This window comes from Cherax quadricarinatus, chromosome 78 (assembly GCF_038502225.1).
Source record: "Cherax quadricarinatus isolate ZL_2023a chromosome 78, ASM3850222v1, whole genome shotgun sequence".
NCBI classification, from domain to species: domain Eukaryota; kingdom Metazoa; phylum Arthropoda; class Malacostraca; order Decapoda; family Parastacidae; genus Cherax; species Cherax quadricarinatus.
The window spans coordinates 10,504,105-10,529,807 of record NC_091369.1 but is presented as its reverse complement, the minus strand read 5'-3'; the positions used below and the strand labels follow the sequence as shown (position 1 = coordinate 10,529,807).

At 42.8% G+C, this 25,703-nt stretch overlaps 1 protein-coding gene across 1 annotated transcript in view; it reads left to right on the top strand.

Moving 5' to 3' along the window:
- The window catches only part of LOC128701625 (chymotrypsin-like protease CTRL-1), a 194,937-nt gene extending 177,496 nt beyond the window's left edge, over positions 1-17,441 (top strand). The window contains exons 4-8 of the mRNA XM_070101720.1: positions 970-1,067; positions 2,307-2,433; positions 6,542-6,704; positions 15,257-15,408; positions 17,038-17,441. Coding sequence (XP_069957821.1) covers positions 970-1,067; positions 2,307-2,433; positions 6,542-6,704; positions 15,257-15,408; positions 17,038-17,208 — 711 coding nt within the window. The 3' untranslated portion in view covers positions 17,209-17,441. The remainder of the gene's footprint in view (positions 1-969; positions 1,068-2,306; positions 2,434-6,541; positions 6,705-15,256; positions 15,409-17,037) is intronic.
- The last annotated feature ends 8,262 nt before the right edge of the window (positions 17,442-25,703 follow it).

The following is a 25,703-nucleotide window of genomic DNA, read 5'->3' as shown; positions in this document are numbered from 1 at the left end:
CCAACATTATGTTTGGTGGAAGAACACACATGTACAACAAATGTGGCATTTTATGTGACCTGTTTATCTAACATAATGTTGGATTATGTTGGTAGTAAAAGCCGTAAACAACAGCCACCAGCTGTTTGGACTTATGTCGTTTTGTGCACTTTTATTGATGTTTTCTTTTGTTTTTAAAACAACAGTAGTTTGAAAGGCCTTCGTTGGGGCATTTTTTCAATACTGGCAAAATATTCCTTATTCCCCCCCCCCCATATTTCAAAGAGGCATTTTTTTTTATTATTGAATTAATATTGTTTTACACCAAAGCTATTTTAATTTTGGTAGTAGAACTGAAATTTTCTGAATATGGTGGAAATCTTAAAAAATGTGAAAATATTTATATATACCAAGGTGTCTTTTTTGTTTTAAAATATTAATCTGTGAGAGACACCTTTCTTGCTTTTGTTTTCGAGTATTGTTTTTCTAGTTATTTGTCTGAAGAAAAGACAAGTTGTGAAACAAGATTTTATTGAGACGTTTTGATGAATGAGACACTTGTGCAACATTTGGGTATCTTTATTGTGGAAACGTTTCGCCCGCCAGTGGCTTCTTCAGCTCGAAATGCTGTCATAAGTATGGGCTTTCTGTGTGTACAACTAAATGTCACCCATCACTGTACAAACACTGTATCATGCTGGTGGGAGACGAGATGTATCTCACTCATCAGCTTGTCGGTTTTCAGAACCATTTCTAAAATTATTAAGACGATGTTAGGGTCTTCAACGTGTCTGTGTTATTGAGGACGGTACGCCATTTTGATCCCGTCATTTCTACGTATACAATGACTATTGTTATATACTCGGATTATTTTATTCTTCATCTTTGTAGTGTTTCAATTTTTGTTGCATTAATCCAGTTTGTCGTCTATTTACACGTATTTATCAGTTCTCGTGTTTGTTTGTTTTTCTCATGTGAGTTGTTTTGCAGGCAGCCATCTTGGAGCAGCCACAGGACTTGTACGTGTGTGGAGCGTCCTTGTTGGACGAAGCTTGGGTCCTTACTGCTGCTCACTGTGTTGATGATTAGTAAGTTATACCTCTTTCTTCCTCCCTCCTCTTTCCTCCTCCTTCTTACTCTTTCCTAATCTTTCCTTCTCCTCTTCCTCCATTACTCTTCTTCCCTTTCAATCTCGTTCGATCACAACACATTTTGTTTAAATTAGTGTTTTAAAGTTCCCACATCAGTTCATGTTACATTATAATGGATGCCCAGATTCTCTCATCCCTAAAAATATACAAGTTAATTAACCTTCTCACAATACTACAAGGTTTAACCCTCGTCTCCCCACTCACCTAAAACAAACTTCACTTGTTTTACAAAGCTAATAGCGTTTTGCGACCCATTCGGCCCATAAAACGCCCAAAAACGCTTTCTTGTGAATATAATAATAGAGAATAAATTTCGATCGCTGGTGGATCTGAGAATGGCATCCCCGGTATCCCTTAATCTTTGTTCCAGGTATCTCGACCCACGTAAGAGGCAGAGTAATTCAACCTTTAAACCCTGATGAAGCAGAAGACTTGTTTCTAAACTCCCTCAAGAGATTTAGAACCCTCTTGATGTATATCTCAGTATGTACTGAAATATACATCTCTCAGTGTATATTACCTTATGGTGTTGACTCTGTCATTTATTGTTTCTGTGTATGGTCAGTTTCTTTATATAATTACCGAGATGCCTGTCGGGACTCCGTGAATTTTTATTCTTTTATTTTACATTACTCCAGTTAACTTTTAAAACTGACCAAGGGTATTTTAACCTATTCTAACATTAATTTATTGTGGATTCCTGGCTGGCACTGCCCTCTTCCCACTCACCCACAAAGTTATAATCCCTCCTCCGTCTCCCACAAAGCTAAGCCCGTCACCCCTCACTATATTCCACAAAGCTAACTTCCCATCTAAGTCTCCCGTAGCTCGGTTGGTAGCACACTCAGCACACACATTGAGTGTCCGTGGTTCGATTCCCGGTACGGGTGAAAATATTGGGCGTGTTTCCTTACACCTTCTGTCCCTATTCACTTAGCAGCAAGTAGATACCTGGGTGTTAGTCGACTAGTGTAGATCGCATCCTGGCGGACAAGATTAACCCAAGTTCCCCGAAATGCTCTGAATAACCTTGGGCTTTCTATATGGTATGTCACTGATGTCAGTTAGGTATAAGTTGTATCATGAGCTTGTAGAAATAAAGATTATTATTATTATTATTATTATTATTATTATTATTATTATTATTATTAAGTGTGACTTGTCTTCCCTGGTCAGCCTGGAGTATGGTGATCGTCTGCCTGGAGTGCTGAAGGTTCGCCTGGGAGAGTACGATGTTAGTACTACAGCAGAGCCTCTTAAACACGAGGAATTTCCTGTCACCCGTGTTGTTATCCATCCCCAGGTGAGTTATCCACCCCAGGTGAGTTATCCACCCCAGGTGAGTTATCCATCCCCAGGTGAGTTATCCACCCCCAGGTGAGTTATCCATCCCCAGGTGAGTTATCCATCCCCAGGTGAGTTATCCACCCCAAGGTGAGTTATCCATCCGCAGGTGAGTTATCCACCCCAGGTGAGTTATCCATTCCCAGGTGAGTTATCTGCCCCCAGGTGAGTTATCCACCCCCAGGTGAGTTATCCACCCCCAGGTGAGTTATCCACCCCCAGGTGAGTTATCCACCCCAGGTGAGTTATCCACCCCAAGGTGAGTTATCCACCCCAGGTGAGTTATCCATCCCCAGGTGAGTTATCCACCCCCAGGTGAGTTATCCATCCCCAGGTGAGTTATCCACCCCAGGTGAGTTATCCACCCCCAGGTGAGTTATTCATCCGCAGGTGAGTTATCCACCCCCAGGTGAGTTATCCACCCCAGGTGAGTTATCCACCCCAAGGTGAGTTATCCATCCCCAGGTGAGTTATCCATCCCCAGGTGAGTTATCCACCCCCAGGTGAGTTATCCATCCCCAGGTGAGTTATCCACCCCCAGGTGAGTTATCCACCCCCAGGTGAGTTATCCATCTGCAGGTGAGTTATCCACCCCCAGGTGAGTTATCCATCCCCAGGTGAGTTATCCATCTGCAGGTGAGTTATCCATCTGCAGGTGAGTTATCCATCCCCAGGTGAGTTATCCATCCCCAGGTGAGTTATCCACCCCCAGGTGAGTTATCCATCCGCAGGTGAGTTATCCACCCCAGGTGAGTTATCCACCCCCAGGTGAGTTATCCACCCCCAGGTGAGTTATCCACCCCCAGGTGAGTTATCCATCCCCAGGTGAGTTATCCACCCCAGGTGAGTTATCCACCCCAGGTGAGTTATCCATCCCCAGGTGAGTTATCCACCCCCAGGTGAGTTATCCATCCCCAGGTGAGTTATCCATCCCCAGGTGAGTTATCCACCCCCAGGTGAGTTATCCATCCACAGGTGAGTTATCCATCCCCAGGTGAGTTATCCACCCCCAGGTGAGTTATCCACCCCCAGGTGAGTTATCCACCCCCAGGTGAGTTATTCATCCGCAGGTGAGTTATCCACCCCCAGGTGAGTTATCCACCCCCAGGTGAGTTATCCACCCCAAGGTGAGTTATCCATCCGCAGGTGAGTTATCCACCCCAGGTGAGTTATCCATCCCCAGGTGAGTTATCTGCCCCCAGGTGAGTTATCCACCCCCAGGTGAGTTATCCATCTGCAGGTGAGTTATCCACCCCCAGGTGAGTTATCCATCCCCAGGTGAGTTATCCACCCCCAGGTGAGTTATCCATCTGCAGGTGAGTTATCCATCCCCAGGTGAGTTATCCATCCCCAGGTGAGTTATCCACCCCCAGGTGAGTTATCCATCCACAGGTGAGTTATCCATCCCCAGGTGAGTTATCCATCCCCAGGTGAGTTATCCATCCCCAGGTGAGTTATCCATCCGCAGGTGAGTTATCCACCCCAGGTGAGTTATCCATCCCCAGGTGAGTTATCCGCCCCCAGGTGAGTTATCCACCCCCAGGTGAGTTATCCATCCCCAGGTGAGTTATCCACCCCCAGGTGAGTTATCCACCCCCAGGTGAGTTATTCATCCCCAGGTGAGTTTTCCATCCGCAGGTGAGTTATCCACCCCCAGGTGAGTTATCAACCCCCAGGTCAATACCCAGGTGTGTATCCTTGAGACAGTTGTCTTAAGTGGCAGGTATGAATGTAGTTAGAGCGAGTTGTAGTTTGTAAGATGGTCGTTACTATCAGGGTCCTCGCTGCTTCTAATTACTTAGACAATTTATGAACTTATATTGACCTTCTCTAACGAGGGGAGGGGAGTGTGGGAGGGGGCGTGGAAGTGTGGGGGAGGCGTGGGAGGGAGTGTGGGAGTGGGCGTTGGAGGAAGTGTGGTAGAGGGCTTGGGAGGGAGTGTGGGAAGGGGCATAGAAGGAAGTGTGGAAGGGGGCGTGGAAGGAAGTGTGAGGGAGGCGTGAGAGGGAGTGTGGGAGTGGGTGTTGGAGGAAGTGTGGGAGTGGGCGTGGGAGGTGCTATCGACCTGGTAAGGTACAGTAAGCAGGTTGCTGGAACAGTTTAAGAACTAGAGGAGATATGACCAAGGAATACAAAAATGGAAACAAACACACACACACACACAAATATAATCCTCCTTGATGAACCGGTGACATATTCGCTAAATATAGCGTGAAAATTACTCTAGAAATACACGAGACAGATTTGTTGAGAAGTATTCAAGGTTACAATTATCATGGTATTAATGTAGGTACCATTGTATTAAGGTAGATACCATTGTATTAATGTAGATACCATTTTTTTGGTAGATACCATTGTATTAAGGTAGGTACCATTGTATTAAGGTAGATACCATTGTATTAATGTAGATACCATTTTTAAGGTAGATACCATTGTATTAAGGTAGGTACCATTGTATTAAGGTAGATACCATTGTATTAATGTAGATACCATTTATTAAGGTAGATACCATTGTATTAAGATAGATATCATTATATTAAGATATATATTGTATTAAGATATGTTGCTCAGTTATTGGTCAATAATAAGTTCAGTAAATCCAAAGGAACAGTTTTAAGCTTATTGAACTTCCAGTCCAAGTCTCGACAACAACAACAAAATTTAATGGCTTCTTGTCCTAAGTTGGAACACATCTAGCTTCTTAAATCCCTAACTCTCCTCCCCAGCTTAGAGATTACCTCACTGATCACCATACAAGCTCACTGAGATTACCTCACTGATCACCATACAAGCTCACTGAGATTACCTCACTGATCACCATACAAGCTCACTGAGATTACCTCACTGATCACCATACAAGCTCACTGAGATTACCTCTCTGGTCACTATACAAGCTCACTGTTCCTATCCCCAACTGCTGCTCAAATTACAACATTATGGAATAAGAGGAAATGCTCTCTGATACATGAAATATTGTTTAAGTAACAGACATCAAACTGCGACCATTATTGACTATCCCTCAGCATCCTGATCCATTAAGCCTCGAATTCCCACAAGGTCGTGTCCTGGGTCCTCCGCTATTCCTTAGCTACATTGACTTTCTTAATGCATCACAGGACCTTTAACCAATTCTTTTTGACGATAACACAACTTCGTTATTTCAGATGCTGCTGCAGCTGCACTCAGTAACACAGTAAATACCCAACTTGCTGAAATATTTACTGGCATCGCAACAAAGTCACACTAAATATTAACAAGACTTTCTGTATGATGTTTGGAAACAAAGCTAAGATTAACACTACACCAAACGATAGGCAAGACGTGTTATTGGGAAGACGTCTTCTTGAGAAGACCCCTGGAAACCAAACTCAGGTTCTACTCGCACATCCAGACAATTTCTAAAAAAACAATCAGAATAGTGGGTTATCATGGGCCGCACTGTGGTGGGGCCCATGATAACCTTCCTATGGTGTATAATATACCTAGATGGATGAATCTTATTGTAGCCAGCTGACCCAGCGGCTTACACACTGGCCTGCAGTTATACCACTCACTTGTCTTGCTGTAATTTCACATTATTATTATTATAATCAAGGGGGAAGCGCTAAACCCGTAGGATTATACAGCGCCCAGGGGGGGATGTGGAAGGCATTCAGGCTTAATTCGGGGAACTGGAGCACAGATTCAATTCCCTAAATCAAGAGCCCCTCACCAACATCAAGGAACCTTCCATGAGGGGTGTAATTTCACAGCTTCTTATTCAGTGACTCCATGCAATAGAGATCATTGAACCGATCCAAATACGGTGTGATTCCTTTGCAGTTGACCATTTATCATTCTCAGCCTATCTTATTGTACAAATATATTTTTTATTTCCTTATACGGTACAAAATAATGTAATTTACATGTAATAAAGCAATGGTAGGCGCAAAAAAATCAGTATGCAATGCATTTTATTGAATTACACAAGTTGTCTTCGAGGTCTAGATTTAAGCATGTGATCTTTATGATTAGTTTGCCCGAAATTCATTACATAATCAGTGGTTTTCTTTATTTTTTTATTTTAGTTCAACAACGCGACGCTGGTGAACGACATAGCACTGTTGCAGCTGGTTAAGTCAGCACGCAGGAAGGGCAACATAGATGCAGTGTGTATGCCCAAGAAAAACGACTTTATGGAAGGAGTGCCAGCCAGATGCTATGTTACAGGCTGGGGGCGTAAAGACGAGGGTAAGTGTGGGAGGACAGACCGCAGGCGTAGAGATGGAGTTAAGTGTGGGAGGACAGAAGAGAGGCATAGTGATGGAGGTAAGTGTAGGAGAACAGACTGGAGGTGTAGAGAGGAGGTAAGTGTGAGAGGACAGAAGAGAGGAATAGTGATGGATGTAAGTGTGGGTAGACAGAAGAGGGGTACAGTGATGGAGGTAAGTGTGGGTGGACAGAAGAGAGGTACAGTGATGGAGGTAAGTGTGGGTGGACAGAAGAGAGGTATAGTGATGGAGGTAAGTGTGGGTGGACAGAAGAGAGGCATAGTGATGGAGGTAAGTGTGAGAGGACAGAAGAGAGGCATAGTGATGGAGGTAAGTGTGAGAGGACAGAAGAGAGGCATAGTGATGGAGGTAAGTGTGAGAGGACAGAAGAGAGGCATAGTGATGGAGGTAAGTGTGGGTGGACAGAAGAGAGGTATAGTGATGGATGTAAGTGTGGGTGGACAGAAGAGAGGCATAGTGATGGAGGTAAGTGTGAGAGGATAGAAGAGAGGCATAGTGATGGAGGTAAGTGTGAGAGGACAGAAGAGAGGAATAGTGATGGATGTAAGTGTGGGTGGACAGAGTGATGGAGTAAGTGTGGGAGGCCAGAAGAGACATAGTGATGGAGGTAAGTGTGGGTGGACAGACCGGAGTAAGAGGAGGTAAGTGTGGGTGGACAGAAGAGAGGTATAGTGATGGAGGTAAGTGTGGGTGGACAGAAGAGAGGTATAGTGATGGATGTAAGCGTGGGTGGACAGAAGAGAGGTACAGTGATGGATGTAAGTGTGGGTGGACAGAAGAGAGGTACAGTGATGGATGTAAGTGTGGGTGGACAGAAGAGAGGTATAGTGATGGATGTAAGCGTGGGTGGACAGAAGAGAGGCATAGTGATGGAGGTAAGTGTGAGAGGACAGAAGAGAGGCATAGTGATGGAGGTAAGTGTGGGTGGACAGAAGAGAGGCATAGTGATGGAGGTAAGTGTGGGAGGCCAGAAGAGAGGCATAGTGATGGAGGTAAGCGTGGGAGGCCAGAAGAGAGGCATAGTGATGGAGGTAAGTGTGGGTGGACAGAAGAGAGGCATAGTGATGGAGGTAAGTGTGGGTGGACAGAAGAGAGGCATAGTGATGGAGGTAAGTGTGGGAGGCCAGAAGAGAGGCATAGTGATGGAGGTAAGTGTGGGAGGCCAGAAGAGAGGCATAGTGATGGAGGTAAGTGTGGGAGGTCAGAAGAGAGGCATAGTGATAGAGGTAAGTGTGGGTGGACAGAAGAGAGGCATAGTGGAGGTAAGTGTGGGTGGACAGAAGAGAGGCATAGTGATGGAGGTAAGTGTGGGAGGCCAGAAGAGAGGCATAGTGATGGAGGTAAGTGTAGGAGAACAGACCGGAGGTGTAGAGAGGAGGTAAGTGTGAGAGGACAGAAGAGAGGAATAGTGATGGATGTAAGTGTGGGTGGACAGAAGAGAGGCATAGTGATGGATGTAAGTGTGGGTGGACAGAAGAGAGGAATAGTGATGGATGTAAGTGTGGGTGGCCAGAAGAGAGGCATAGTGATGGAGGTAAGTGTGGGAGGACAGAAGAGAGGCATAGTGATGGAGGTAAGTGTGGATGGACAGAAGAGAGGCATAGTGATGGAGGTAAGTGTGAGAGGACAGAAGAGAGGCATAGTGATGGAGGTAAGTGTGGATGGACAGAAGAGAGGCATAGTGATGGAGGTAAGTGTGGGAGGCCAGAAGAGAGGCATAGTGATGGAGGTAAGTGTGGGAGGCCAGAAGAGAGGCATAGTGATGGAGGTAAGTGTGGGTGGACAGAAGAGAGGTATAGTGATGGAGGTAAGTGTGGGAGGCCAGAAGAGAGGCATAGTGATGGAGGTAAGTGTGGGAGGCCAGAAGAGAGGCATAGTGATGGAGGTAAGTGTGGGAGGTCAGAAGAGAGGCATAGTGATAGAGGTAAGTGTGGGTGGACAGAAGAGAGGCATAGTGGAGGTAAGTGTGGGAGGCCAGAAGAGAGGCATAGTGATGGAGGTAAGTGTAGGAGAACAGACCGGAGGTGTAGAGAGGAGGTAAGTGTGAGAGGACAGAAGAGAGGAATAGTGATGGATGTAAGTGTGGGTGGACAGAAGAGAGGTACAGTGATGGATGTAAGTGTGGGTGGACAGAAGAGAGGTACAGTGATGGATGTAAGTGTGGGTGGACAGAAGAGAGGTATAGTGATGGAGGTAAGTGTGGGTGGACAGAAGAGAGGTATAGTGATGGATGTAAGCGTGGGTGGACAGAAGAGAGGCATAGTGATGGAGGTAAGTGTGAGAGGACAGAAGAGAGGCATAGTGATGGAGGTAAGTGTGGGTGGACAGAAGAGAGGCATAGTGATGGAGGTAAGTGTGGGAGGCCAGAAGAGAGGCATAGTGATGGAGGTAAGTGTGAGAGGCCAGAAGAGAGGCATAGTGATAGAGGTAAGTGTGGGTGGACAGAAGAGAGGCATAGTGATGGAGGTAAGTGTGGGAGGCCAGAAGAGAGGCATAGTGATAGAGGTAAGTGTGGGAGGCCAGAAGAGAGGCATAGTGATGGAGGTAAGTGTGGGAGGTCAGAAGAGAGGCATAGTGATAGAGGTAAGTGTGGGTGGACAGAAGAGAGGCATAGTGGAGGTAAGTGTGGGTGGACAGAAGAGAGGCATAGTGGAGGTAAGTGTGGGTGGACAGAAGAGAGGCATAGTGGAGGTAAGTGTGGGTGGACAGAAGAGAGGCATAGTGATGGAGGTAAGTGTGGGAGGCCAGAAGAGAGGCATAGTGATGGAGGTAAGTGTGGGAGGCCAGAAGAGAGGCATAGTGATGGAGGTAAGTGTGGGAGGCCAGAAGAGAGGCATAGTGATGGAGGTAAGTGTGGGAGGCCAGAAGAGAGGCATAGTGATAGAGGTAAGTGTGGGTGGACAGAAGAGAGGCATAGTGGAGGTAAGTGTGGGTGGACAGAAGAGAGGCATAGTGGAGGTAAGTGTGGGTGGACAGAAGAGAGGCATAGTGGAGGTAAGTGTGGGTGGACAGAAGAGAGGCATAGTGGAGGTAAGTGTGGGAGGCCAGAAGAGAGGCATAGTGATGGAGGTAAGTGTGGGAGGCCAGAAGAGAGGCATAGTGATAGAGGTAAGTGTGGGAGGCCAGAAGAGAGGCATAGTGATGGAGGTAAGTGTGGGAGGCCAGAAGAGAGGCATAGTGATGGAGGTAAGTGTGGGAGGCCAGAAGAGAGGCATAGTGATAGAGGTAAGTGTGGGAGGCCAGAAGAGAGGCATAGTGATGGAGGTAAGTGTGGGAGGCCAGAAGAGAGGCATAGTGATGGAGGTAAGTGTGGGAGGCCAGAAGAGAGGCATAGTGATAGAGGTAAGTGTGGGAGGCCAGAAGAGAGGCATAGTGATAGAGGTAAGTGTGGGAGGCCAGAAGAGAGGCATAGTGATAGAGGTAAGTGTGGGAGGCCAGAAGAGAGGCATAGTGATGGAGGTAAGTGTGGGAGGCCAGAAGAGAGGCATAGTGATAGAGGTAAGTGTGGGAGGCCAGAAGAGAGGCATAGTGATGGAGGTAAGTGTGGGAGGCCAGAAGAGAGGCATAGTGATAGAGGTAAGTGTGGGAGGCCAGAAGAGAGGCATAGTGATAGAGGTAAGTGTGGGAGGCCAGAAGAGAGGCATAGTGATGGAGGTAAGTGTGGGAGGCCAGAAGAGAGGCATAGTGATAGAGGTAAGTGTGGGAGGCCAGAAGAGAGGCATAGTGATGGAGGTAAGTGTGGGAGGCCAGAAGAGAGGCATAGTGATAGAGGTAAGTGTGGGTGGACAGAAGAGAGGCATAGTGGAGGTAAGTGTGGGTGGACAGAAGAGAGGCATAGTGGAGGTAAGTGTGGGTGGACAGAAGAGAGGCATAGTGATGGAGGTAAGTGTGGGTGGACAGAAGAGAGGCATAGTGATGGAGGTAAGTGTGGGAGGCCAGAAGAGAGGCATAGTGATGGAGGTAAGTGTGGGAGGCCAGAAGAGAGGCATAGTGATGGAGGTAAGTGTGGGAGGCCAGAAGAGAGGCATAGTGATGGAGGTAAGTGTGGGAGGCCAGAAGAGAGGCATAGTGATGGAGGTAAGTGTGGGAGGCCAGAAGAGAGGCATAGTGATGGAGGTAAGTGTGGGAGGACAGAAGAGAGGCATAGTGATGGAGGTAAGTGTGGGAGGACAGAAGAGAGGCATAGTGATGGAGGTAAGTGTGGGAGGCCAGAAGAGAGGCATAGTGATGGAGGTAAGTGTGGGAGGCCAGAAGAGAGGCATAGTGATGGAGGTAAGTGTGGGAGGCCAGAAGAGAGGCATAGTGATGGAGGTAAGTGTGGGAGGCCAGAAGAGAGGCATAGTGATGGAGGTAAGTGTGGGAGGCCAGAAGAGAGGCATAGTGATGGAGGTAAGTGTGGGAGGCCAGAAGAGAGGCATAGTGATGGAGGTAAGTGTGGGTGGTGAGCATAATGTAAGAAGGACACATAATATGCTGCATATTAAATTTATATAAAGGGGAAAATCTATAAACTATTTAAAAGTTACAATCTCACAATAAATTGAGGTTATGAAAGTAAATTGAATATTTGAGTCCAAGCGTAGAGTATTTTTATCAGCTCTGACATTAATCATTAATATTTTTCAATTTCTTTTACAGTATACTTCCCACTCACCTTAAGCACATTCTTCCTCATTCGCCATCCATTCCCTTCTAGGAACTCATCTTTCCTTCACCCACTCCCATCACTGCAATAAATCCTGCTCATCCACCATCTCTTAACCTCACACATAATACATCTCACCACTCCACGTACACGCTGAATCCCACCACTGCCGCCACTGATAAATAAATCAGTGTTATGACCATCAGACTTAACACTCTTAGTGTGTTTATGACCATCAGACTTAACACTCTTAGTGTGTTTATGACCATCAGACTTAACACTCTTAGTGTGTTTATGACCATCAGACTTAACACTCTTAGTGTGTTTATGACCATCAGACTTAACACTTCAGTGTGTTTGCTAGGTACGCCTTATCCCAACATTCTTTGTATACCATTTTTCAAACTTTAGATATGCCCAGAATTTATAGCCGATATAATGAAACCTCTATTAATAAATGTTTCACAGCAAACATGATGTGTTTCTCAAGGGAGAAATTAAATAAAATTTGCAGATTTTGTGATGCACCTTCTCTTGAAACTCGATATGTACAGGATCCCTCCAGAGACCTAATTAAGTCGCACAGAGTCAGTTGTGAGATCCGATGACACTCGTAGTACTGGACCCCCTTCTTCTTTAAACCAGTGACATCATATATATATATATATATATATATATATATATATATATATATATATATATATATATATATATATATATAAGTCACAGTTGTGTAAATTTTGTTGATTGTGTTGTTAGATGCTGTAATTTAATTTTTAACTCTGGTAGCTCAGAAAAAAACGTTCATTGCGTCAGAATAAATCGAAAGTTAATGTATTTATAAAATTAATTTGTTTTATTTTTTTTAGTTGATATTACGATGATATGCATTTGAAACCAGATATTCAAACACACACACGCATACATACATACACACACACACACACACACACACACACACACACACACACACACACACACACACACACACACACACACACACACACACACACAGTGGTGGTGGGAGTAAAGTCAGTACACAGTTTTAGGAGTAGGTATTATAGGCCCAAGAGGCCAGAAGTTAGTTATGCCGATCAAACTGGTCCAAGAGGCGGGGGCCAAGAGCTAGGTATCGACCGCCCTCAAACACAGATCAGTGAGCACATATGCTGAGCTTATTTTGTTTTATGAAGTGATAAGACAAAAGAAATAGACCGGAGAACAGAGAAGTGTACAAGGAACTAAGTGGAAGACTCAGAGAAGTGTACAAGGAACTAAGTGGAAGACTCAGAGTAGTGTACAAGGAACTAAGTGGAAGACTCAGAGAAGTGTACAAGGAACTAAGTGGAAGACTCAGAGTAGTGTACAAGGAACTAAGTGGAAGACTCAGACTCAGAGTAGTGTACAAGGAACTAAGTGGAAGACTCAGAGAAGTGTACAAGGAACTAAGTGGAAGACTCAGAGTAGTGTACAAGGAACTAAGTGGAAGACTCAGAGAAGTGTACAAGGAACTAAGTGGAAGACTCAGAGTAGTGTACAAGGAACTAAGTGGAAGACTCAGAGAAGTGTACAAGGAACTAAGTGGAAGACTCAGAGAAGTGTACAAGGAACTAAGTGGAAGACTCAGAGTAGGATAGGTTAGGTTAGGTAAGATTTGTCAGGAAACAGAACAAGTATTTCCTGACACGAGTCATAGTCATATAATAACCCGCCGCCGGAACTTTTTATCATCTGATCGAGACCTTCAGCTGGCTTACCCCTCCACCCCTTTACAACTTGAGGTTATGATTATAACCATTTTCTTTCAAATTTCAAAGGAGTTGTCACTGAGGAGACAGGAACAGTACCCGTCGACATAAAGTATGGAACAGATCACATGAAACTGGATAAACAACATTTAAACATTGAAGGAGGAAGTCATGAAGCAGCTGAGACAACTGGACACCACAAAAGCTACGGGACCTGATAATATATCCCCCTGGGTATTGGATCAAGGGCCGCTAGAACGGAGTTAGCTTAACGTGACTATATATAACATGTCATAAGATACAGGACAAATATCTTATAATTGGAAAGCTGCAAATGTAGTGTCTATATATAATATTGTAAATAAGCAAGAAGCACTTCGTGGCACTAATATTAATACAGAAATAACCTGACGACGCTGGAGGACAGGAAGGACAGGGAAGACACGATAACATACAAAAAAATGAGAGGAATTGACAAGCTGGATAGAGACAGAATGTTGCAGAGATGGGACACAGCAACAGTCACAACTGGAAGTTGAAAATTCAGATGAATCACAGGGATTTTAGGAAGTATTACTTTAATAATAGAGTTGTCAGGAAGTGGAATAATCTGGAGAGTGATGTAGTGGAGGCGGGATCCATACATAGCTTTAAGAAGAGGTATCATAAAGGAGAGAGTGGGTCTTGTAGCGACCAGCGAAGATACGGGGCCAAGAGCTGTGACTCGACCCCTGCAACCACAAATAGGTGAGTACACACACACAAACACTTTACAAACACACTTGACAAATACATTTGCTAATGTTGTTTATATCTCATTTAATGAGAGTTTTATTGCTCGTTTCTGTGAATCCTCGTCTGATACTCTCGAGTGTTTACCAGTCTCTCTCTCTCTCTCTCTCTCCCTCCCTCTCCCTCTCCCTCTCCCTCTCTCCCCCTCTCCCTCTCTCCCCCTCTCCCTAAAACAACATAAATTGACTAACTAGCCCTAACACAGTCTGGTTATTTTGACTACACAAACTAGGTAACCTAACTTTAACCGAACCAGCCACACACATAATTACCTCAAAGCAATAAACATAATCATGACTAAGCAACCGGTCAACCAGCCGGTTAGCTAAACAAATGATAACTAAAAACCCAAGACCCCATAATTTAAGGTTGGTTAATTGAGTTTTAAACAAATTCACTACATAAGGGTCAGTAAGGTTGGTTAATAGGTTTAAAGTCACTATACTACACGAGGGTCATTAAACTTGTTTAATGTGAGCTAAAAATCTACTACACGAAGGTCATTAAGGTTGGTTAACTGGATTTAGTCTATTACACGAGGGTCATTAAAGTTGGTTAACTGGGTTTAGTCTACTACACGAGGGTCATTAAGGTTGGTTAACTGGGTTTAGTCTATTACACGAGGGTCATTAAGGTTGGTTAACTGGGTTTAGTCTATTACACGAGGGTCATTAAGGTTGGTTAACTGGGTTTAGTCTATTACACGAGGGTCATTAAGGTTGGTTAACTGGGTTTAGTCTATTACACGAGGGTCATTAAGGTTGGTTAACTGGGTTTAGTCTATTACACGAGGGTCATTAAGGTTGGTTAACTGGGTTTAGTCTATTACACGAGGGCCATTAAGGTTGGTTAACTGGGTTTAGTCCACTACACGAGGGTCATTAAGGTTGCATGTTCACCGTCAGTCAGGAATACTTAAAGTTGGGATTAATGTATACTATCAGTGTACATACACTGAGAGATATACACTTCTTGTTGGGTATAAACTTGTTGGTATGTATTCACTGAGATATACACCTTTCGGTGTATATTTTATGCATATATCAGACTGGTTTATCAGACTATAAGATATTAATACAACAATCTTTGAAGCGACCTTCAGAAATTAATGGTAGTATCATCTTTGACAATCAGATACTATAGTATTATCTTTGACAATCACATACTGAGTATTATCTTTGACAATCAGATACTGTAGCATTATCTTGCACAATCAGATACTGTAGTATTATCTTTGACAATCAGATACTGTAATATTATCTTTGACAATCAGATGCTGGAGTTTTATTTTTGACAATCAGATAACTGGATTGTTATCTTCCTCAGCTGCGGACCACAGTGTAGTGTTGAAGGAGATCAATGTGCCAATCTGGAGTAACCCAACCTGCCAGACTGCACTCAGAGATCAGTTTGGTCCAGGCTACACTCTCCCTAGCACCGCCCTATGTGCTGGAGCGGAGGGTCGTGATGCCTGTGATGTAAGTACCTGGAGGGTCGTGATGTAAGTACCTGGAGGGTTGTGATGTAAGTACCTGGAGAGTTGTGATGTAAGTACCTGGAGGGTCGTGATGCCTGTGATGTAAGTACCTGGAGGTACTCACAACACAGGCGATGTCTAGGCTGAGAGGATGATGTCTAGGCTGAGATGATGATGTGTAGACTGAGAGAATGGTGTCTAGGCTGAGATGAAGATGTCTAGGCCGAGATGAAGATGTTTAGGCTGAGAGAATGTCTAAGCTGAGAGGATGATGTCTAGGCTGAGAGGATGATGTCTAGGCTGAGAGGCTGATATCTAGGCTGAGAGGATGATGTCTAGGCTGAGAGGATGATTTCTAGGCTGAGAGGCTGATATCTAGGCTGAGAGGCTGATATCTAGGGTGAGAGGATGATGTTTAGGCTGAGATGAAGATGTCTAGGCTGAGAGGATGATGTCTAGGCTGAGAGGAAGATGTCTAGGATAAGGGGAAGATGTCTAGGCTCAGAGGAAGATGTCTAGGCTCAGAGGAAGAAGGTGGACGAATGGAAGGCATGATGGAAGGAGGAAAAAAAGAGATGAGGTGAGAGAAGTGAGAGATGTTGACTGAGCAGAGTTGGTCTGGAGACCTGAGGAGGTTTATTGGTCCCTGTATATTGCATTACTCTGTGTGTGTGTGTGTGTGTGTGTGTGTGTGTTCTTTTTTGTGCATTATGTTTGAAACAGGATTACATAAACATTCATACACCTACTACAGGTGTTCTTATCCAGGGGACTCGATCCCTGAATAATTTTAAAATTAAGTTGTTGTTATATTAGAATAATCTATCAGCCATTCTGTTGCTAGCTTTCCATATGTAAAGAAAACCAGCTGTTTACATCTTCTGAAGTCACACTGGTACCTAATAACACTGGTGGTGATGAAGTCACACTGGTACCTAATAACACTGGTGGTGATGAAGTCACACCGGCACCTAATAACACTGGTGGTGATGAAGTCACACTGGTACCTAATAACACTGGTGGTGATGAAGTCACACTGGTACCTAATAACACTGGTGGTGATGAAGTCACACTGGTACCTAATAACACTGGTGGTGATGAAGTCACACTGGTACCTAATAACACTGGTGGTGATGAAGTCACACTGGTACCTAATAACACTGGTGGTGATGAAGTCACACTGGTACCTAATAACACTGGTGGTGATGAAGTCACACTGGTACCTAATAACACTGGTGGTGATGAAGTCACACTGGTACCTAATAACACTGGTGGTGATGAAGTCACACTGGTACCTAATAACACTGGTGGTGATGAAGTCACACTGGTACCTAATAACACTGGTGGTGATGAAGTCACACTGGTACCTAATAACACTGGTGGTGATGATTTCCACAGTCTGGTGTAGGAGGTGTGGCCACATATTAAGCATATGTGTAAGTATAGCATATGTGTAAATATAGCATATGTGTAGGTATAGCATATGTATAGAGTTAGGAGCCATGCGCTCCTACAACCATTCACATCGTTGTGTTAATAAAATTCTTTTTATATTAGGTATCATTTTTTATCCCATGAATGTAACAATAATGCAGAGTTTAATTATGAGTCTGTGTTCTCCCTGCCCCAGGGTGACGGTGGTGGCCCTCTGGTGTGTGAGAAGGACAAGCACTGGTACCAGGTCGGGGTGGTAAGCTTCGGTATCGGCTGCGGGAGGAGGAACATCCCTGGTGTGTACACCCGCGTCGACGCCTTCGAGGACTGGATCAAGGAGACTATTGGTGTCCACCATCACCCGTAGACGTCACGAGAGGTCAACAGAGATTATTTGGTGGGATTCGAGAGGACTGTTGGTATATACTATCAGCCAAAGAGGATCGGTATATGGGAGTACATGGGACGTGCCAGTCCACACTGAGACTATCTGCTGAGAGGAACTGTTTACTGCTGCTTAGATTAAGGACCATCATGTGTTATCTAAGTGTATGAGGCAATAATGGATGTCATGGGCCAGGGGTCAGGAGAGAACATGTGGGAAGATCAATCTGAACAAGAGGCATAACAGGTCATCTGAATTCATGAGGGGTTCAGCACCATCCTGCAAAGAGTTCAAATTTACCGAGGCGGGGGAGGGAGAGAGGATCAAAAGGAATGCAGTGGCAAGAAAGAGTATCGGGGAAAGGGGTGTAAGAAAGGTCATTACAAGGGTCAGCAGAAGACAACAAGCAAGAGATGAAAAACACATACGAAGAAATATCCACAAGGATACAAGCTACACCAAGCAGTGCATCACTCACCTACACAGCCACCCACACCCTTTATCCACGGTCAATCACTAAACTCTCTGGATACATCTCGCCCATTATCTCATGAAACGAAACAAGATAGCAATGCCTTTAATACAGAGAGAGACAGACAGAAATAGACAGAGAGAGAGAGAGAGAATAATTGGACTGTGGTACTTGACTGCAGAAGAGGTCATTAACAATCAAATGGGAGAGAGGAGAGTCCTGCCTCCTCTCTAGGGAAATTCCTTGATGCCGGTGTAGGACTCTAGATCCGAGGAACCGGAACTTCCCCTCTTATATGACTCACAATGGACAGTGCTGTGACCTAAGTGGATCTGACTTAAGCCATGACTTTAGGTGCGCAGGCGCGTGTATGTATGTCTTCCAGGTCTCTCAGAGGATTGCCGAATCTGAGGTGTCAGGTGTGGGTTCTCAGGTGTGTATCCTGTGCTTGAGATACTGCTGTGTATGTATCATTTCAGCGACTTACTGATGTGTATCCTCTTAACGACTTGCTGCAGTGTATGTGTCTTCATTAAGAGGGCCTAGTGGTACTATGTATCCTCTGGACCAGTGTTTCATGTTATTGTTGCATGTATGTATCCTCTGGACCAGTGTTCCATGTGTTACTGTTGTATGTATGTATCCTCTGGGCCAGTGTTCCATGTGTTACTGTTGCGTGTATGTATCCTCTGGACCAGTGTTCCATGTGTTACTGTTGCGTGTGTGTATCCTCTGGACCAGTGTTCCATGTGTTACTGCTGTGTGTATGTATCTCCTGGACCAGTGTTCCGTGTATGTATCCTCTGGACCAGTGTTCCATGTGTTACTGTTGCGTGTATGTACTGGACCAGTGTTCCATGTGTTACTGTTGCGTGTATGTCCATATCCTCCGGATCTGTGCGTGCATGTGTGCGTGTATGTATCCTCTGGACCAGTGTTCCATATGTTACTGTTCCGTCTATGTATCCTCTGGACCAGTGTTCCATGTGTTACTGTTGCGTGTGTGTATCCTCTGGACCAGTGTTCCATGTGTTACTGCTGTGTGTATGTATCTCCTGGACCAGTGTTCCATGTGTTACTGCTGCGTATATGTATCCTCTGGACCAGTGTTCCATGTGTTACTGTTGCGTGTATGTATCCTCTGGACCAGTGTTCCATGTGTTACTGTTGCGTGTATGTATCCTCTGGACCAGTGTTCCATGTGTTACTGTTGCGTATATGCATCCTCCGGATCAGTGTTCCATGTTACTGTTGCGTGTATATATCCTCTGGACCAGTGTTCCATGTGTTACTGCTGCGTGTATGTATCCTCTGGACCAGTGTTCCATGTGTTACTGTTCCGTCTATGTATCCTCTTGACCAGTGTTCCATGTGTTACTGTTGCGTGTATGTATCTTCTGGACCAGTGTTCCATGTGTTACTGCTGCGTGTATGTATCCTCTGGACCAGTGTTCCATGTGTTACTGCTGCGTGTATATATCATCTGGACCAGTGTTCCATGTGTTACTGTTCCGTCTATGTATCCTCTTGACCAGTGTTCCATGTGTTACTGCTTTGTTTCACGTGCAATATTATCCTCCAGCAAGTCTCTGGGCACTTCAGGGTTCTTGATCCGAGGAGTTACAGCTGCCCTTCCCTTCCTCGGATCAAACCTGATTATCTCCCATTCCCACAAGCTCTATATAACCCCTGCGGGTTGGTTAATTCCGACCTGTGATGCTCTCTGACTGGTCCTCCCTGTTGAAAAATTCCCGATATTTTTCTAGAGCAAGTTAGACCAGATGGGTTAGAAGAGCGTGAAGTTTGTAAGGGAATTTACCAAAAACTCACACTCAGCAGTCACCGTGTGACAACGTTTTGGTCCATCCTGGAGAATTGTCAAGTCACACCTGGAGTGAGAAATGTAGAGAAGGTCAGCAAATAATACTGGGAGGGGAAAGAAATGAGTGATAGTAGAAGTTGTGGTGGTAATAATAATGGTAGTGGACGTAGAATTGGTGGTGGTGGTGCTAGTAGTAGTAGTAATTGTATTGAAGGTAGTGGCATTAATGAGGTAATAGCGGCAGTAGTAGTAATATTAGAAGAATAAGTATAAGGTGTGGTAATAGTGAAAGGATTTGTATTAGTAATAGTGGTGGTGGTAGTAGTATAAAAGAGCAAAATAACAGAGGAACACTGCAGGAGATCTAGCGGGTCAGGAGTAATATGAGAGCTGACTTTTGCTTCTCTAGGTACCTGCCTTTCTCCATGCATCATCATATACTCTAATCTTCGGAACACTCGTGACTTAACCTGACATCTGCCTCCTCTTCTTTCATCTTGACCTGTCTTCTGCATTTTCTTTCCCTACCCTGTCTTCTTTCTTGCTTTATTTCGTAGATAGGGATAGCTGACGAACTGCAGTTCTTCTCTGCCGCCTTGGTGATATCTGTTAGTGTTCGGATAATTCAGTCTAAATTAGAGATGTATCGGATATCCGCATCCGCAGAACATCCGCACAGTTTCTTACATCTGCATCTGCATTCGCATTTTACTGTAAACAGATATCCGCATATGCATCTGCATCCGCAAAATAAGTAAGACATCCTCATACACATCCGCATCCGCGGATACCTAAATTTTTACATCCGATACATCTCTAGACTCTAAACTGTTTTCAGATTTAAGTCACTCTCATTACTCTAACACTAGTTCCTGCCCTGCATGGGCCAGTATATCTCCTGTGCTCCTCCTTTTTTTTGCACTACTACTATTACTACCACTGCCACAACTACTACTACAGTTGCAACTCGCCTTTTCCGTCCCTTACCGTATTATCTTAAGGCCTTCTCTACTGTACTATAAAAAATAAAAGTCTCATAACACCTTAACTGGAACAATACACAAATGACTCACAATTAGGAGAGGGAAACTTATGACGACGTTTCGGTCCTACTTGGACCAATGACAGCGTAACTTCGAAATTGACCAAGTCGGGACCAAGCCTTGCCCCGACTTGGACGAGGCTTCGTCCCCGCCCCCCCTCTCTCCTAAGTGTAGGTTATTTGTCTAATGCACTTTTCTCGTCTCAGCTGTGTCTTAATGATGGTCCAGATCAGAGTGAAATGTCGTTACGAGGTTTCTATCTTGTTCCAGCTACGGAATTGTGACCGTGTTCTTCTCTGAGGAAAGTTATTTGTACTGTCTTAACTATATGGTGACGTGTACCAATTATCATGTTAGTTTTATAGCAAGGTGTCAAATACATTCATTATATATTGCATATGATAAAAAAGTGTCATATAAATTATATTACATTGTATTATAGAAAGATGTTATATACGTTCATTGGTGTGCATGTATCAGAAATGTGTGTGTGTGTGTGTGTGTGTGTGTGTGTGTTTTCTGCTCATGTCTGTATCAAATAATTTTGGTGTTGAATACATACACAAAATGACTCTTCAAGTCACAATTAAAAAAAATGGAGGACTGTATCGTAAATCATGGCAGCAATTGTTAAAAATCATGGCAGCCATTGTTAAAAATCATGGCAGCCATTGTTAAAAATCATGGCAGCCATTGTTAAAAATCATGGTAACCATACCTCAATCTTCACGACATAATTATATAGAAAATGAGCAGATTTATTTATGTAGATTTGTTGAATTATAGGTAAAGCAGAAATACCTTAAAAAAAAAGGTAAAAATTATGTAGGTTTCTTAGAGTAGACAACCCTCAAGAGAGGTTCTTTGACGTCTGTGAGAGGCTCTTGATCCAAGAAATTTAACCTTTCTTCCCTGTCCTTGGATCCATCTTGATTGCCATCCCATTCCTCTACAGGTGCTATATGGTCCCTGTGGCTTTAGCGCTTTTCCTATGAATGCAATAATAAGAGTTGAAATATATATGCATATGATAATAATAGTAATACTATTATTATTATTATACTGTCCTATACAACCTTGATCACCTGAAAATCAGGTTTCGTCGAGAGAAATAAAAAAAGCTGAATTCTATGAAATTTTAAGCTTGGTTTTGTAAATTAGGCTATTTTTACCTTTAGAAAATTTCAACGATATAAAGTTAGACTGCTGGGTTTGATTAAGTTGCAAATATATAAAAATGAAATATCCAAAACTTACGTAACTCTCGTTGACTTTTATCTTTTATTATGACTCAGTTTATATTAGCTGTGTTTAATATCTTATCCACAAGATATATATACCCTGAGAGATTTATTGTAACTCAACGTAAATACACTTGAGAGTTAAATTTGATCCCTATTTTTGGGATTCTGGTGGTCAAATATGTTACGTTTAGCCTTAATGACCCTCGTGTAGTCGATAGGCTTTAAACACCATTAACCAACCTTCATGGCCCCGCGAGGGTGGTATGCAGAACAATGTTTCTAAGGGCTCTTGATGCAAGGAATTGGAGCTGCTTTCTACTTCCTCGTATCAAACCTGATTACCTCCAACTCCCTCCCACTCATTCAACATGATTGATTGTATTATATATATATATATATATATATATATATATATATATATATATATATATATATATATATATATATATATATATATATATATATGCCGAATAGGTAAAACTGGTCGGTTAGGAAGAACTCATTTAAAATTAAGTCCTTTCTAAAATATGATCTTATACATTTAAAGATATAATTTTTCATTTATGTTAATGTAAAAAATCAATAATTTTTTACCAAAAGAACCCTAGGAAACTTACCTAACCTTGTAACAAGCGCAATTTAATTTAGTCTAATCTAACTAAATATATTTTATATAAGTTTTTAATAATTTAATAATAAACAAACACAATAAAATATTTTTTTCGTTAGGTTCAGAATAATTTTTGCTAAATTATTCATACACAAATTTTAGCTTGTCTTATTCGGCAAGAAGAGCGGTGCTATTTAAGCCAAAATCGCAAGTTTTACTTATTCGGCACACATACACACACATATATATATATATATATATATATATATATATATATATATATATATATATATATATATATATAGATATATATATTTCAACAAGTCAGTTTCAATTTCAATTTCAGTCATCCCTAATCTTCATTTTCCTCATCATCATAATCATCATCATCGTCATTTTCATTATTCTTAGGAACAGAGGTCTCACTACTGCTTTGTACAGTTTTGTATGAAATAAAATATTTGAATTTTAAATGTTGTATTTTTATCCTCGTAGAAGCTGGGTTGCTGTACAGCTGGTCTTGTATAGATGAGTTGTACAGCTCCTGGTCCCTTATAGAAGGTGGTTCCGTGAAGGTAATGAGTGTACATTCACCTTCTTTTACACCTCCAGTAGACACAAGGCGCTGCATGACCCCTGGAGATGTCATGTTTGAGAGCAATGTGTGATGTGAATTCTGAGCGCAGAAATTCGAAGAATGTGGGGTTTCTGAAGGTATAATAATAAGGGCTGATGAGGGGTTGTTGTTGTGGCGTGGGCACTTAGAAAGGATAGAGCGGGTAACTAAAAGCGTATACAAATCGGGTGGGGGAAGGAGGGGCTGGGGCCATCCCAGGAAGGGTTTAAGGGAGGGAGTTAAGGATGTTTGGAGTATCAGAGGCTTCAGCATCCAGCATCAGGCTTGTGTGAGCGTATCAGATAAGGGTGAATGGAGGCAAGTAGTGGAGTTTATAGTTTGACGTGCTGTTCGAGTGTGAGCAAAATAACATGAAGGCATTCTGGGAAAGCCCCCTCAAGGGAGGTTCCTTCACGCTGGTGAGGGGCTCTTGATCTAGGGAAGTGGAACTGTGTTCCGGTTTCCTGAACTGAGCCTGAGTACCTTCCACCCCCCACATGAGCTGTATAATCCTATGGGTTTAGCGCTTCCCGATGATTATAATAATTCTGGGAAACTAGTTAGTCGTACTTCATTCAGTTTAGGAAGTGGGAGTTGTATAGCCCTTGTGGCTTAGCGCTTCTTTTTTATTATAAAAATAATAATTTGGAAGTGGGAAGCATGGTGCCTACACTCTGAAAGAAGGTTGAGGTTGATGCAGTTCGGAGGGTCATTTGAACAGAGATGTGTACACAGTTCTTTCAAGACATTCCCTGACTAACCCTGTGGAAAATACTGTATATTTTCCGGAAATACGGTAATTTATATGTAAATAGATGCCCTATATTGTATTTTTAAAAGAAGTATGTTATCGAAATGGGAAACTGGAAGCTGCGCCTGCGCAGAAAGAGACTCGCCATCTTGGTTTTGAATTGGATGCAACGTTAATATAATGGGAAGAAATTTTCGTGCTCTAGAGGTAAAATTTGGATTGACACCTCTCAAATAGGAAGCAAAATTGTTGGATGTGCATTCCTGCATAACTTGAGATATCAGACGACTGGACAAGACAGCTCCAGGAACCTCAGATAAGCTCTCTAGATTTGTGTATAATTCTGGCCAGTGTTTTCATAAATTTAGTTAGTGAGGTTTTTTTGAGTATGATACAACTTAATATCCAGTCAAATTGGTGAGTGATATTAAGATATATTTTCCTTCTGTTATGTAATTGTATTTATATATAATCATTTTTAATATACAGTTCACAAATTTATATATTTACCAGAATTCCTGATGTATAATTCATTTAATTAATAGGTCCAGAGCAACTTGTGGTTATGACAGTGGTAGGTATCGAAGAGGGACATTTTTTGCGACCTAGGTGTCCCAAACTCCTACTTGTCTATGTAACATTGATAAATAATAATTATCTTTGTTATCATTTACTGTTATGTACATAATTAGTTACATTCAGATAAATGTAATTTTCCACACCTACCTCAGAATATAATATTTAATAAGATAGTGGAAGTCACTCTTCTATAGCGTGTATAGTTATGATTTTGATGTTTTTGTCCGAATTTATATACATATAACGTTTTATACTATTAGCTTAAGTGGATCGAGGGTGGTTGTGACCCTAGTTAATGTGGACTATGACTCTCACGGGTTTAGCACTGGTTTTTAAATACATTAAATAGAGAAGTGACTATATTTCACTTCTCCATTATGAACTATACCGTCCAAGCCTCTCATCCCTTTAACTCCCTTTACTTCTTTACCCCTCCCTTATCTCCCTTAACTCCCTTGCCCACGCTCGTGAATATTTTAGTCATGGTCTGTGATGCAGCTAATGCTCCTCATTTGATGCGTACTTGGGGAAGGATAGAGGATGGGTGGAGTGAGGGGGGTGAAAGGATGGATGGAGGGATTAGTGGGTAGGATGGATGAAGGAAGGGATATGTGAATGGGTGAAGGGAGTGATATATGGATGAGTGAGGGGAGGGATGTATAGATGGGCGGAGGGAAACGAAAGTCAATGTAGAAAATCATTTGATCATAGAGGATGACAAGATCGAAAGAAAGCGAGAGAGGAAGATAGAGACAAAAAAAGTAGTAATGACTCTTGAGTAATGAAAGAGGCAGTGAGCCATTTGCCTAACGAGGGATGGAGGGTCATCTTCACTCTGGCTACAGCACAAAAACTAAACTTAGAGCAAAGATTATATATGAATTATGCAAGTTTCCCCTTGAAGAAAGTTTTCTCTGAATCTTTGTTGACATACGATAATTATTTATTTTTTTCCATTACAATAAAAACAACTTTATACACAATATTAATTATCGTTTCCCTACTGTAGCATTTTAATAAATATAGAGGAAGATGCAAGCAGCTCGTTATAAAAAAAATGATGCTGTTTGGGTTTGTTTCAGTGTTGAAGTCGCCAGTGTGACCAGTGGTGTGATTTATATTACTTGAAATTAATCATTATCGTCAGGCAATATACACCAAGAGGTGTATGATTCTCAACGTGTATATACTGAGTTTGCTTTAATCCCTGTCTGAGGGACAAAAGTATTTTTTAATCCCTATCTGAGGTATTAAAGTATTCTTGACTGGTGGTGAGCAGGTTACATGCAACTTTAATGACCCTCGTGTAGTTATTATGTGGAGCGCTAAACCAGTAGGGA